General features: G+C 41.2%; 1 protein-coding gene across 6 annotated transcripts in view; it reads left to right on the top strand.

Annotated features, from left to right (window-relative positions):
• The first annotated feature begins 7,034 nt into the window (after positions 1 to 7,034).
• tjp1a (tight junction protein 1a) overlaps positions 7,035 to 15,191 on the top strand; it is a 120,212-nt gene continuing 112,055 nt past the window's right edge. For 4 of the 6 annotated variants that reach the window (XM_066701267.1, XM_066701270.1, XM_066701272.1 and 1 more), the window contains exon 1: positions 7,036 to 7,463. In XM_066701267.1, coding sequence (XP_066557364.1) covers positions 7,297 to 7,463 — 167 coding nt within the window. In that variant the 5' untranslated portion in view covers positions 7,036 to 7,296. Of the gene's footprint in view, positions 7,464 to 15,191 lie in introns of all 6 variants that reach the window. The other 2 variants (XM_066701268.1, XM_066701269.1) reach the window with 1 other exon arrangement.

Consider the following 15,191-nt stretch of genomic DNA (forward strand, 5'->3'; position numbering starts at 1 on the left):
ATAAGGCTACCACTCACGCAATCCTGCCTGAGAGGATGTGTATGTCAGAGAGTGTGGGGACAATATGTGCCCAAAAATAGACTGCTGATCTTATTCTTTTTAATGGAATCCAGTGCTTAACACTTTCAAACAGCCGGTTCTGCTGACTCCTGGTTTGGGCGGAGGGGGAAGTGCCAGTGTGCGGTTTGTGTCAGAGCACCTTTAATGGTGCACAAAGACCACCTGGGCCTCTGTGGTGTAGCTCAGGTTATCAGAGTTGTTGTCATATTTTGATCAGGCCCACAACCAAACCAAAAGAAAATGGTAAAAGGAAACAAAAAGAGCCGTGCTAGACTTCGTTCCTCTTCCAAGGTTAAGTGGTGCCTTGGCTCCAGTCTGCCCCACAGGCACACCTATGACTGCGGTTTTGAGTCACTCACAGATCCTCGTGTGTCTCTTGTCAAGACTGCATGCACACGGACCTGACAGCTGCTGGTAATGTAAATGAAACATGCGAAAAATTATGAAAACTCTCTGAGCTAATGTAACTGGCAGATAGCTAACTGGCTCTCAAGCTATGTTGGACTGGCAGCTGCTTGTCCTGCGTAACGTCCCTGCAACCTGATTACAGGGTGATTAGAGCGGCATGTTAGGGGGTGATGTGAACACAGAAAGGAAGCTTTGATCACAGATGCTTTTTAATTGATTCCGAGTTGATCCAGGGACTGGGTTGTGCAGCGTGCTGCTTGTTGGTGACTCCTGCACACGATTCTTATTTAAGTTGTATATGAACAGCAGCATCTTACAAGTTTGAGTACATCACATTTAATTATTATTATTATTATTATTATTATACATTTTCCTTACACTTTTAGCTAAGGTGACTTATATTCAGCACCACATTTGCGTGCTAAACTGATCAGGTGCTGAAAAAGAAACAAACAAAAAACTGCAAATAAATAAAGAAATAGGACACAATATAACTCGGAAAGTCATACAGGGAAGCATAGGGGGAGACGGACTGCAGTAGGGGATGCTCCAATAGTCTATGAATATTGCTCTGTGCAGTGGAGCCAGGAACGATAAGCGATGTGTCCTGGTGATCTGATGTTCTTGAGTATCTTCACGATATCTGCAGATCTTAAAATTAAAAAAAAATTAAAAATTAAAAGGGCCTGTTCGCAGTGCCATGGCTGCTGTTAACATCCCCTGCACAAGCCTGTCACTCTGTGCTGCTTTTGCGAGTGTTGCCAGACCGTTTGCAAGCTGCTATGTTTGTTGAAGGCGAACACGAGGCTCTTCTCACTTAATAAGGAGTGATGGCAACAGAACGTGAGATGGGTTTACAAACGCTACTTGTGATCGTACAAGCTCCCCGGTTGCTGATATTGCTCTTTAAGGATATAAATCAGACAAATGGATGAAAATTAATCACCGCTGATGCTGAAGGCCCTCGACTGGAGGATCTGCAGCCCTGGACCTGGACTGCCATGTTACAGGATTGCTGTGTGCTGGGCTTTCTTTGCACTGCAGTTCTGATTGACTTAATTAGCACAATGATTTGCTTAATTATCACAGATTTCCTATGTTGTTGTTTTTAAGGTTCTTTTTAAGGTCAAGCATTTTAATACAAAGACTGATATGACTGTTGCTCTGCAGGACTTTGCTCTTGGAGATGTGACAAGACCATTGATTTAATTAGATTATTTTATTTTATGAATTAAAGATATCTGTATTTTTATACATCCCCCCAAACACACCCTCCTGTAGTTGTTTATCCACTAATGCTAACACATAGAGCCTGATGGAGATTTGGTGCCATGACTCAAGTTAGAACAGAGCCCTATGGAATAATAATAAATCCTTGTTATCCATTATGGCTCACATGGACTGCTGAAGGGTTGTTTTATATTTGCAGCTTCTGAAAAATCTTGCTCAATTTAGCATAAAATGTATTCTTGGAATTTGGGAACTTCATTCCCCTGCTGAAGTGAATCAGACTTGTCAGGGCAGACTCTTATTTGTATAGATGTTTTACCCTCTGAATGAAAGATGTTTACCTGTTAAATGTTCATTCTAATATTAATAACCCCAGTGTCGTTTTACACCCGGACAAAAACAAAACACTTTCAAGGGTTAAGTTCCTTTAAGCAGAAGGAGACTGGGGAAAGCATTGGCGGATTGATGTGAAAATGTGTTTGGGGGTCAAAAGGAAGCTTCCCAACTGTAGAAGAGAGTAAATTGTTTTTTCAGATGAGATTGCAGGTGTAATTGTAGGCCCACACAGTAATTTCCATGGAAACACACATGAAAGTGATTCTATTTTTTCCCTGCCACATATGACTACCGCATAATCTGTTATATGTGTCACTACCCTCTATCTGTAATGAAATATTTCACAGCGGGTGTGTGTGTGTGTGAGAGGACAGCAGACGATCGGTGTGTGTGAAAAAAATATCACAAATGTCACTCAAATACCCCCCCCCTCCCATGTTAATTTATAAGAGCATGTAATTAGTGGGCTGACAGAGACGACATCGTTTTACAGCTCTGTGTATTCTAAGCTTTTTGCTAGGGATTGAGGTTTTCAGCTGAGGATTTGCATACCTTTGCGATTGGTTGGGTAGGTGATTGCCTTACCGTGCTGTTCGACCTGCACTCGATTTGTGCTTGCTGAAAAGAATGGTCATTAACGAGTCATTAATGAGATTCTAATACCAAAAGAGAAACGGAGTGAGGAGAAGGAAAAAAAAACTGTGGACGATTATGCATGCCTAAAAGAATGGTCATAAAGTCATTAATGAGATTCTAATAACCCTCCACCCCCCCAGCCTGTTTCACATAAAGCTCTGTGAAAATTCAGAGTCATTAACGAATCCTGTCAAGTTAATTCCTATGTGTATTTTTTTTTTTTGGCTCGTTTATTTTCCTGCTCTCCGAGTGTCTGCCCATGAGACGCCAAGAAGCTTCCTGGAGGTCTGGCTAGTGCAGCAGAAGAGTCTGCAGGAGCTTCAGAGCATCCTTACACAGAACTGGTCCCAACTGCTGACCGCCGCGGTTGTGCTATATTATATTGGCACTGTCTGCAATTCAGTATCACACAGAACACTCTTGGTGTGAGCTGTATATGCCAACGTAGACACGAAGATCAAAATGTAATGAGGCATTCTTAGTATTTTAAAATAAACCATCTCTCCTACACATTTGACCAATGGTGTGTCAGATATGTCTTGGCCTTGAGGGCATCACCCTGACGATGTGCTCTCGTGTGCACCGTGCTCTTGTAACACGGCTCGTGGCATGTACAGTGAGCCTGTTATGGTCACGTCATTCTCTCTGGACTTGGTGGAGCGATCACCACCCCTGCCCCGCACCAGGGTTCTGGTCTTGGGGTGTAGTGGGTCTGTTGCTCTGTGGGGCTTGGGGCTCTGAGGTGTGTCTGAAATGGAGGTGCAAAACTGATGGTGTGCGCTGCACTCGGCATTGAATAGCTTTCATACATGGGGGAAAGGGAAGTTGGAACATGCTTTGAAAATTCACTTAACTGACGCTTCTGACAATGAGAGAACAAAATCAGAAACTGGTGACAGGGTCCTCAGCTACTGGGCCCTAAATGACAGACTAATAAGTTTCAATAAGGGAGGCCCTGATGATTGCAGCTTGTAGTAAACTGAGGACACAATCTTGCAATCTTTCTTTTGTTTACTGCTTTTCACTGCCTGTTGCTACTCATTTTCAGTTTGGTCATTGTACTGGTTTAGCCTAGTAAAACACATTTGTGGGCAGGAATACAAAGAACTAAAGATTGATTGACTGATTGATACCCACGCACTTGGTGGAAGACTGCAACTGTGCAGAACGTCTTGAGCAGTGTTGCAGCTCCTGTGGAGGGCTGAAGTTAACCTGTTATCTCTTGGTACAGTCATAAATCACACAGCACAGCTCACTGCAGTTGTTCTCAAGCTCACGTCCACTGCTTTGCTACGGCACTCTGCAGGAACCAGAGTGGGAGGCCTACTAATGCGTTTTTGTGTGTGTGTGTGTGTGTGTGTTTTTTTAAATCAGGTTTTCCCGAAGGTAAGAGTTTGAAATTTTAGGCCGAGGTATTGAATCACCCTGCACCAGCTTACATTCAGGGGAGGATGTGGTGCAGAGCATGGTTGGGATTGAGCCAAAATCTGTGTACACACACTCACTCACTGATCTTGGCCAAGCAGGATTCTGAAAATATATGGATAAAATGGGGAGGTGGGGAGGGACACTTAAAACGATTTTTTTGCATGCTGAGGTTCCAATTTGTAATTGGATTATTTCACAATTTTCAAATTTTGAATCCTGTTATAGAGGGACACTAGGCATTGGCTGTAAGCAGCAACAGATTGAGCTGTACCCTGGTGTTCTAGACTGGACTGGTTGGCAAGAAAGGTGGTTGTGACAGTGCCTCAGATAGTGTTGGAGACTGTGTTTAAACACCATAACTACTGAAATAATCTTGGTGCAGTACATAATGAGTAAGTGTGGTAGATAGGGGGGCTGCTGTGATTTTGAGGGAGTGGGATATTATTAACTCTAGGTGACTGCTGCCTAGGGAATTATCCAGCTTAAAGTCATGACATGGAAAACAATTGCAAAGAAGTGACCGCAGGCATAAATAATAACGGTTATAGAAAGTGGTTAGTGGCAGACTGCTATGGTTCATCAATATAAATATGCACGATCTCTCCTCTTTCTCTTTAATTGCTGTGTTGTTTAGAAACAGGATGGTGTTGGCATATGTGAGTGTGGCAGCCTTGCCGTGGATGTGACTTTCAGAAGGACTCTTCACCTTGCATATTATATTACTTCTTCAGCAGGAAACGCTGTTGGGATATTACCATGAGTCCCCCCCCTACACACACACACATAAACAAGCACAACACACACACACACACCCTTCTGTCACCTCTGTTGTGTTATTTGAGCTTGCAGGGGGAAACACCTGAGATGATGAGAATAATTGTATGGGAAAGTGTTGATTTTGTTTTTAATTCATGGTTCTTTGTACTCCTGAAGCTTCTCTTGAGTTTTTGTGTTTTTTGGTAAACCCGACTACATGTCTGAATGACATTATTTCAGTGTGTGCTTGAATATGTTATCAGTGACAGAAGAAATGTTTGTATAGAGTCTACTAGACTAGTCTGTTTTTCTTTAGTCTTTTTAAGACAGATCTAAGTACTGAAGCTGTATCACTATTTATTTTCAAGGGGGCAATACGTGGGGTTCACAGTCTCCTTCTACAAACCATTTTGTCCTCTGAGTCTTGAGTGACCAAACCAGGCTTTCGCAAATCTCTTTGCTAACGTAGTGTTTATTTCCCGCCTTTGTAAAAGCATGCTACGTGGCCCTTAATACAGGATTAACACACTATTATGATCAACCATACGCAGAGCGGCTGTGTGTTCCAGGGCCACTACCCAGGCAGACTTCTACAGTTAGATGTTTGTAGCTGCTAACATGTAGAGCAATAAACTAAATTCAGTGCATTTAATTCAAGCCCAGCTCTGCTGTACCTACATGGGGAGCTGTCCCAGATGCAACCGGTTTCCTCGATTCTGTGCTTCTTTGATGAACAGTGACTTGTGTACGGGCTGGCAGTGAGCACATCGGACACCGTGTACCACCAACCGGAAAAGAAACAAATGAAGGCATAGGTCTTTATTCTCTGCGCTGAGCTGTGTCTACGCCGCCATGCCCAGTGAACATATTTTCTACATGGAAAAGAACAAACGCAACTCAACCCAGGCACAGGATGTTGTGTAATCTCAGGCAGATCGGTACGGTATCTGACATACATTACTTAAATTAAAACAAGAAAAGGGGTCCATGCTTTGATCTAATTGGCTTGTTAATCTCACAATCCACTTTCTGATCCATCAACATTAATCTGTAAGTAACCAGTCGGGAGACTAGTTAATGCAGACCTGATTCAGGGTATGTACCAAACATGCAAGTGGTGCGTCTATTTACTTATGCCTAGCCTGTGTGTGTGTGTGCGTGTGTGTGTGTGTTTGCATATGCAGTCAGCACACCATAGTATTTTGTCTTTGCACTGTATCTGCATGAAAAGGAAAATCAGCCTCCTCCCACTCTCCTTCACTCTTAGCAGTTTTTTTTTTAACGGCACAAAAATAATGAGCAGGTACCTGCTTTAAGTGCTCTTTCCAATTAGCACAGCTCCCTGACTGTGTCTGTTTCTGAGGAGCAGCTCTGTGGTATCGTGTTTACATCCCTTCCGATTTATGTGGGGTTGTGCAAGGGCTACTAAGCAGATTGAGCAACAGTAAGCAGGTATCCATTGATGAAATCACACAGGATTAATATTTTAATATATTTTATTTTTTTATTCTCGTCGTTGTTAAACCCCCACCCTCCTGCTATGAAAGTGAAAACCGTGCTGCATTGAAGGGAGCACACACCGTCTGCAGGGAGGCAGAGCACAGCCTCCAGACTGATGCAGTTCATTATTTTATTTATTTTTTATTTTTTTCCTGCAAAGAATTCAACTTACCGGCTCTCTCTCCATCTTGCCGTAGTACCCCCTGCTGGCTGTGGATTGGGTTTGAATCTCCTGCCCTTCCTCCCCAGGTCCAGGCTTCTTTTGTGATTTTTTTTTTTTCCTTTTTTTTTTTCCTTTTGGTACACACACACAAAAAAAAAGAAAAAGCTCTGCACGGAAGCATCACGGCTCAGTCAACATGTGGATGTCAGAACAACTGGAAACTCTGGTAGATCTGAGGTGTGTCTCGTCAGTCAACTCTCTCTCTCTTTTGAGATGATCTCAGTTTTTTTGGAGAACCGGCACGTGTCCAGTCATTAAAGCAAGCTCTTTCTGTTTCTCCTTCTTGTTTCATTGCTATTATAATTTATTCATGTAAAACAACAACCACCACAGCAACAGCAGGACTGAAGTACGTCGTTATCCAAAGGCATCTTCTGCAGAGGAAGGGCAAGAAAAAGAGGAAACATCTTCAGATTTATTCATTTGCCTTTTTTTTTTCTCCCTCTACCCTACCTCACGCACGGACATTTAGCGCTGGAGCGTTGAGAGAGTTTTAACAAAAAGTGCTCGGAGCGAGAAAACAATGTTCAGGTCCTGCCTATAATTGAATGGATTAGCAATCTATTCTGAGAGCTAATGAGATTAGAGTGTCATTGTTGACATGGGGAGCTTCGGCATGGCACCTTTTGTTGAGCTCCTTGGGGAGTGTTTGCCCTGTCAGATCCTCTATGCTGGAAATGGCGTTCTGATGCTGAGCGAGGGAGACGCAGAAGAGGCGGATGCTAGGAAATAAAAATTGCATGATAACCTACGCTGGCTTATGGTGTGGAATTGTAGAAGCAGTGGACAAAATGAAATATCAGAAATATCTGACTGTTCTGCAGATGGCTTTGGGAGTGACTGCCTCAAACAGGAACAATCTCCTTCCTTACAAAAGACGAATGTGGTGAGTATGCATTTCAGAGGATAAATACGGGATGCAAAGGGGGAGAGAGAGAGAGAGAGAGAGAGAGAGAGAGCGAGAGAGAGAGGGGGGAAAATATATAGCGGCTGTATCAGTGTTATCTAATGATGGGAGGAATGCACCGTGCCATTGTGCTTCCTTCAGACTGCAGAATTAGCTTGTTAGCATTGTCAAGGAAAGCGGTCGTCTCTTTTGTGTGGTGAAGAGGCAGACGCAAGCCTGTCTTTCTGTTTCATGGTGTAATTATTTTAATTTAGTGGATCTGGAGGCTTGCTTGCAGGAGGCTGGGTGTTTGTCTATGTGGGGGATCCGTGCAGGCACTGCCCTTTAAGGGAAAACTAACACATACAATGTGGTTCTCCTTTAGAACTGGATATTAATTTGTTTTGCTCAAATGGAACATGAGGAGAAAATGTAATTTGCCGTGCATGTGAAATAGAACAGCGTACATCCTAATATGGAAACCAAAAATTATAGTTTTTTGATTAGGTGGATGGTTACTGACATATCTTATTGTGGGTGGCCCTCCAGATTTCCTTTTAACTTTGACATATATGTACACCTTTTGTATGGACACCTGTTTATTTACACATCAGAGTTTTTGTGAAACCATTGTTTTAATGTGCAAACAAACAATGAGTGGAAAGCATACATAACTTCAGCTGCTGTCCTAAAATATTAATTCATTCTGAATGAAAAATTAGTATAAATAAAATATGGCATAAAATAGATTTCCTATACTGTTATCCATCATTTGCTTATTTAAAATTTAATTTCAGATGTGAAAGAAAAATGGTTCCTGCAACTGAAAACTTAATGAGGAATCACAGCCCTGATCTCTGTAGCGATCATAATTTTTGTATCTGTCTATCCATCTATTTTTATCTGATTATATGCCTGTCATAGCCTTGTGCTTGTCTTTGTTTTTCTATATATACATGTATCTATATATATGTGTGTGTGTGTGCACGCCCATATATATATAACATTCTAAATTTGTCTATTTATCTGTTTATCTGCCATTATTATATATTTTATATCTATACCTATCTATCTATCTATCTATCTATCTTTATTTATGTCTGACTTCATGTTTATTTTCTGTATTTTTTCTGTCTTTCTTTATTTGTCTGTGTGTTTGTCTCTTTGTATACAGATGTATATTCTACCATCTGTAAATACAGTTTAAGGATACTGGCACAAATACATTTGATTATTGTTAATATAATGACTGCATGAGTCACGTACTCTCCTCCCTAGCATGCTGTTGATCACACATTTATAAGATGGAAAGACTAGGAAATATGATTTGGTCATTGCATAAATCTAAAGAAAGTGCTCACTCCATTGTGATTTTGGAAACACCACAGGGGGAAACTAAAGCAAATAATTAACAATTGCATATTTCTAAAATGCATATTTTTTTTCTTGTTTAAAAAATTTGCAATTACATTTAGCATTGAAGAAGATGTGCACAGATGATGCAAGTTACAGTATTCAGATTCTAGTAATCTACAGGTTTCATACAGGCATTTCTGAAGTAATCTATCACAGAAAGTGTACGGATCATGATATGAAAACATTATAACCCAACGCTGTAAAACCTGCTTTTTCACAGAGATTGTTGGGAAACCCACAAGAAGTGAATCTCTCCTGTGTTACTGTGGAGCCTGTCACCTTTGGTCAGTGGGAAATGTTGACAGATTTATCGTTTTGACACTGTTTCTGTAACTCAGATGAGGTGAGCGCTTGGGTTTTCACACATGTTTTCAGAAAGATCTTTATTTTTCTTTTGAGTTGAGGGTTTAAATAATAATAAAAAGACTAACAATAATTAAATAGCTTCCTTTTTTTTTTCTTCCCCTCCTGGGGGACTCATTAACTGCTGCATGACCAGCCTCTTGTTTTAATTACACAGGCAGCTGTAGCCAGGTCTCTATAGGAAAATCTATTGTCTGTCCTCTCCCGATAATGTGCGTCCAGATGTCTGTTTTCAGCACGCAGTGAATTGTGGTCTGAGTTAAATGATGTGTGAATTCTCCCCTAACATCATGTAATAATGATCTGTAATGTCACCAACACAGCGATTTATAGTGCCAGTGTTTCATTGCACACAGAGCCTTTCTGCCCCTCTTCAAATACAAAAATCCTATAAAAGTGCCTTATGTGTCAACTGTGGCATTTCGTGGGATTGCAAACATCACCGCATGTGCTGTATACCCCTGTGTTGTTACTGTGAAACATCCTCAAACGCCCGGCACCAGGGCAAGCCTACTGCGATGCCAGCTCTGATAATATCTTCTTACTGTTCTTTCCCTGTTCGTTTCCTTAATTCTTTTTTTTTTCTTTCCCTTTGAAAAATCAGCATGTTCTTTCAGCGCTGCTCGTTGTAGCCTAATCCCCTTTTAGGGGGTTTATGCTGCTAACAGGGAAGATTATGCTGGGGTAATTCACCGGCTTTTTAGAGCCCGTCACCTCTGGGGGCCCTGGGTCAGGTCTAGATTAGGTCACCAGGGAAGAGAGTTTAGGGATCTGATTAACAGGGGCCTTTCAGCACAATCTTCATGCTCCATGTGTCATTGTTGTGGCCTTTCCTTGGGACACAGCTGAAGGCATGCCCTGGGCTGGCTCAGGACTGGACACTGCCTTCCTCCCTATATTCCAAAATGTATAATTTTAATTCAACAGAATCGGCTATTGATCCGTTTCAGGGTACGGTGATAAAGGTTCACCAGTGAGTGTTGGTAATTGCTTTATAGTGGCAGCTGTAATCCCTGGCGACGTGTGACGTTCAGAGGTGCAGAGTCAAGGTGAAGCAGCACAGTGTCAGATTAGTTGCTCTCCTGAACCTGAGAGGAAGCCAGAGCAAGGTGGAGGGCAAGATAAAACCCCAAAATAAAATCCAATAACCCCTTCAAACAATCTGTCCTTCCTAGCAGATATAAGGCACCCTTGACCCCCATAAACAGCATTCATACTGGAAAGATTACTAAAATTAACATGCAATAAATGCAGTATAATAAATAAACCAATAATTAAATAAATACATTTGCACTTACCTGTCATTAATACAAGGAAAATCTCTTAAAATGAGAAAAAGGCAGCAGTCCTGTGTACAGATACGTTTCCAAAATATGAAAGTGACAGTGTGTTTGGTTTTTCGCATTATAAACCAGTGTGTTTTGGTCAAAGAATGTTTTTTTTTTTTCTGTTGCCTGTGGGAAGATCTGATAGCGGCTTATAAGAATTTTAGATTTAAAACGGACGTTTGAAAATATATTTCTGAGAGGCTGTGACCCGCTGGTATGAGCTCTGCGGAAGGACTGATGTTGCTCAGAGACACCTGAGGATTTAGCTAAGAACGAAATGACTATGTTTACGTAACAAAACATGAGCCTGAGGAAGTTACGTCGCTGGATGAAGACAAGGAGTCGTTACTGTGTACCTCACAGGAGTCATGGTGTGCATGTCAGTTTGCAAATGTGCATTTTAAACCCCCCAATGACTACTCATCTGAAGAAGCTGAGTGCAGTCGGACACATCTAGAAATATCAAGAAAATGTTTGTTGCACTTCAAGCAGTTTGAAAAACACTGCTGGCAATCTGTTGACCAGTATTTCATTTTATCAAACCTTCTTACAGTATGTAAGCCCTGTACTGTGTCTCTTTTCTCCTTTCCTTCAGAAAGACAAATGAACAAGCAAACAAAACCCATACTTATACTATATATATCGAAGTACGCATTTTCTTTAACCTGAAGCTGGTTGCAGGAGTTGAGGTTACACTCCTCCCTGCAAGACCCAGTTAAAGTGTGCGATTGTCCATAGGTTTGCTTATCACACCATGCAGATGCTGAGCAGATGTTTTTCCTTGCAGTTTTTTGAAAGCTGCCTCTTACACTGATGACAAGTGATTAGGCTAAACCTTGGTGAAGGTTTACAATCCATTACCAATACTTATGAAGTGCAACCTGGGTTAAAAAATAAAAGGGGATGCTCTTTTAATTCATGAAATCTGTGATTCATACCAGTGTTGGATACAATCTTACTAAAGTACTAAACTTACGGTTTCATTTCAGTAAAGCCTCATGCCACACATCTGACTGGACAGACAGATAGCAACACATTTACAATCATTCAAACCCTTTCACCATCTTCATTCAAGAAGTGAATAATTGAGACTAGAGAAGTATGTAGTCATGAATAGAGGCATTGCAGAATGTCTGTTCTCCAGAAATATCCTGTAACTTGGTCATATTTTATACAGTGATCCATGGATCCCTCTCCACCAATATATCCATCTGCTTCCTCGCTCAGTCTGTCTGATCCGTTTCCATTGGGTCTGGCAGTGTGGAACATCTCCGCTACTGCCTGAGGTGATGAACCGGTCGGAGGGATCCTAGTGCTGGAGATGTACAGACCTCTCAAAACCACTTTGATTAATAATGGAAACAAAGACAAAAGGAGGTCTGCCAAATACTACTTTAATTTTTGCAAATATGTAATAATATTACAGTGATACAGTATGTTAAAACATTTAAACCCGAGTGCTTCTCTGCCACTAAAAACTATTTGCTGGGCCATGCCAGCGGAGCCTGATGTCTCCAATGGAGCCCATGTAGGGCACTAAACGTGAGTGCAGCCTGTGTTTTTGTGCCCAGTTTGGTTAAACTATCACATTTTAATGTTTCAGTTGGGTTTGCCCTCGGTACAAAGTGCCTGTGCTGTCTTTAGGATGTAATGAGTGTCACCTGAGAATACTGGAGCCAAACACAAGATGCACCGAGACATGCTGATTTAGCATTGCCCTTGTTGCTTTGGTTAATTGTACCTGATCATTCAACGAGCAAGGACTCTGTCAAGGACTCATGCCACACAATATCATCATGAGGCTTGTGTAGTTGAGCACACTATTCAAGTCACACTGGTCACTTTTTATAGCATTAGATGATGCCAGGCGGGCTGTTGCCATACCTAGTGAACACAATAATTTGTGCTATTATTATTTATAATGTTATAACTATCAAACAAATTAATTTAATCTTTGCGTTCTTACAATTATAAACAATATCGAATCTCTTTTTGTTCTTTTCTGTGGGGTCTCATTGGGGGTCACCAATCGAGCGTGTTTTGAATCCAGGTGGTTTTCCTTGGAGTTGAAAGTTCTGTCCCTTGTTTAGGCAGCGTGGCAAAGCATAGTCAGGATTATAGACAGTGTCTTGGCTTGTGTTATAGCTCAGATGGTATATTTCTACATACTGTGTGTATCTGTACATATTAATTTATTTCTCTGAATGTCCCGTGTTTCTGTCCATCTGAAGGTCAGCCTATTAAATGGAAGAATCATGTTTCCAGTGCCGAGCGGTATGACTTGTACTAGGAGCCTATTTTCCCATGTGCCCAGTTGAACGTTACAAGCTAGGGGCTGACATGACCTACACTGCAGGACGAGAGCACGCTCCACTGCTTCCTCTGCCCAAGTCATCCTCCCACTCTTATTTAAACCCTCAAATGACTAATCCGTCCATTTTATTAGGGCCGCTTCCTTGCCTTATTCCCTCTTGCAGCCCTTTGTCCTTGACATGAAGCTGCCATTATTCGGAGCACCTTTTATTAGCACCTTCATACAAGTTTTATTACCTGCATCTTGCCCTCTGTGTTTGACGACGTGCTGAATCTGGCAGCATTTTTTACGTTTCAAGGTTCTGCCTGGAATCTGGTTGAACCAGGAAATCTTGTCAAATCCCCTTGTGTGTTTAGCTTCTGCTCAAAAATATAGATACATTTAGAGAAGATTGAGGACTGCTAATTCGGTCTGTATTTTTGGTTTGTAGGCAGTGGGGTATTTAGAATTGAAGTGCATCTTTTAATAACCCAAAGGTGCATCAGTCGTCCTCCCTTTTACTCACCCATCCATAAGAGAATGATGAATACATATAATTTGTATGTATGCAGTACGTTGTGCACTGCAGTTACCCTGTAGGTTTAATGTGCTACTTAATATGTAAATCAAATATTTTTTTGGTTTGATTGTTGGCTCCAAAGCTTTGAACCACAGTTATAAAGTGGCTGTAGTTTTCAGCTCTGAGTGTGGTGCACTTAAAATAAATCTTACCGGTGTGCTGCATTGGCTGAGGTAAGGATAGCAGAAATGAGCAGGGAGACACAGAAGAACAGTGTGCTCTGAGGCACTAAATATTTATGTCCCCCAGAATTTGTAATGGATTTCTGTCTCTGGTGCTGGAAGAGATATTGCCAGCTATACTTCAACTTGTAATGCTTGGTTCTTGCATCGACCAAAGACGAAACGCGCAAGAGGTCTTTCCACATTTATGTGACAGCTCGCTTGACCAATTCCCCTGCCAGGGAGCAGTGCTCTCCTCAACAGAGATGTGGCCAGGACAATGACACAGGCCATCAGGTTTTTTTTGTGATGTTTTTTTGTTCTTGTTTAGCTTCCTTAAAGAAATCCCAGGGGTTTCTCTGCCTCCTCTGCTGTAGTGACAGTTTCCATTGGATCTGTTGTGTAAAAATCAGTATCCCTTTCTAACTGACCTTTGCATGTTGCCATTTATATAAACAAATTTGTAATTGGAGAAACGTATATTTATGCATGTATTTATTTATTGTCATACCTAGGAAGACCAGTATATAGGTTACAGACAGTATTCCTTAATGTATATTCACATACAGTCTTCCTAACTCAATGCATGGCATAGTGAGATACGAATTCACAGGTCTGCTATTTTAATTTCATGTCATGTCTGGGGTTCTAGTTTTAATGATGTGAAAAGGCAGGATATAAAAGAGGAACCTTGCTGTTGAAGCAGTGTGGAGAGAGCTCTTCTGGCAAGCCTTGCTTCCATCTCCAGCAGAGATTTGATTCAAACTCGAACCCGCCTACCAGGTGCAGGTTATGATCTCAGTTCTTGATGGTGGTTCTTTGTGTCTTGCTTCTACCCAGTGGAAACCTGCCATCAGGTACTGGGTTTATATTTGGTGCTTTGCAGGTGTTTCAGTTTTGATTTCCTCCTCAGATGCAGGAGAACCGGTGACTTCTCCTACATTTTTTCTTTTTCAGTATTTTCTTTTTGCTTTTTTGGTAAAATTAGCAGGTCTTAAAAAGTTCAAGACATGCAAAATGTACAAAGCCTTAATTGAACGCATGTGCAAATGTAATATTACTACTTGAGATCAAGGCAATCTGAAATCAGATGTGTGTATGTGCTGCTTAGTTGTAAAGCACTGTTTTCTCTGTTTATCTCCATCAGGAAAACTGTGAAAATCCATCCAACAGCTAAAGAAATATTGAAACTGGATTTACTTGTTAGTGTCACAATGTTTTTTTTATTTAATTTTATTTCTTTCAGAACAAAAAACCTTTCTATTTGCTTCAGCATAGAGAACCGTATACTGTTGTAAGTGCTCTTAAAAAGAATGTATTAGCAATTCAAGATGACCCAAATAGATATCTAAGATAATAAGAAGGGCAGCCCAGTTCAGTACAGATTGACCACGACTGTAGCATGTTATACCCTGTACATCGGTTATGACCTTACTGCAATGCAAGTAAGTTCTGCAAATATTAATAAGGGCATCAAAAAAAGACTTTCTCGTCCCATGTCTCGGCTGCTCTTCCATGTACAGGGTATAACATGCTACAGTTGTGGTTCCGATTTTGACATTGCATGTCTGAGATTAAAACTTTCAA

Source organism: Amia ocellicauda, chromosome 4 (genome assembly GCF_036373705.1).
Source record: "Amia ocellicauda isolate fAmiCal2 chromosome 4, fAmiCal2.hap1, whole genome shotgun sequence".
NCBI classification, from domain to species: domain Eukaryota; kingdom Metazoa; phylum Chordata; class Actinopteri; order Amiiformes; family Amiidae; genus Amia; species Amia ocellicauda.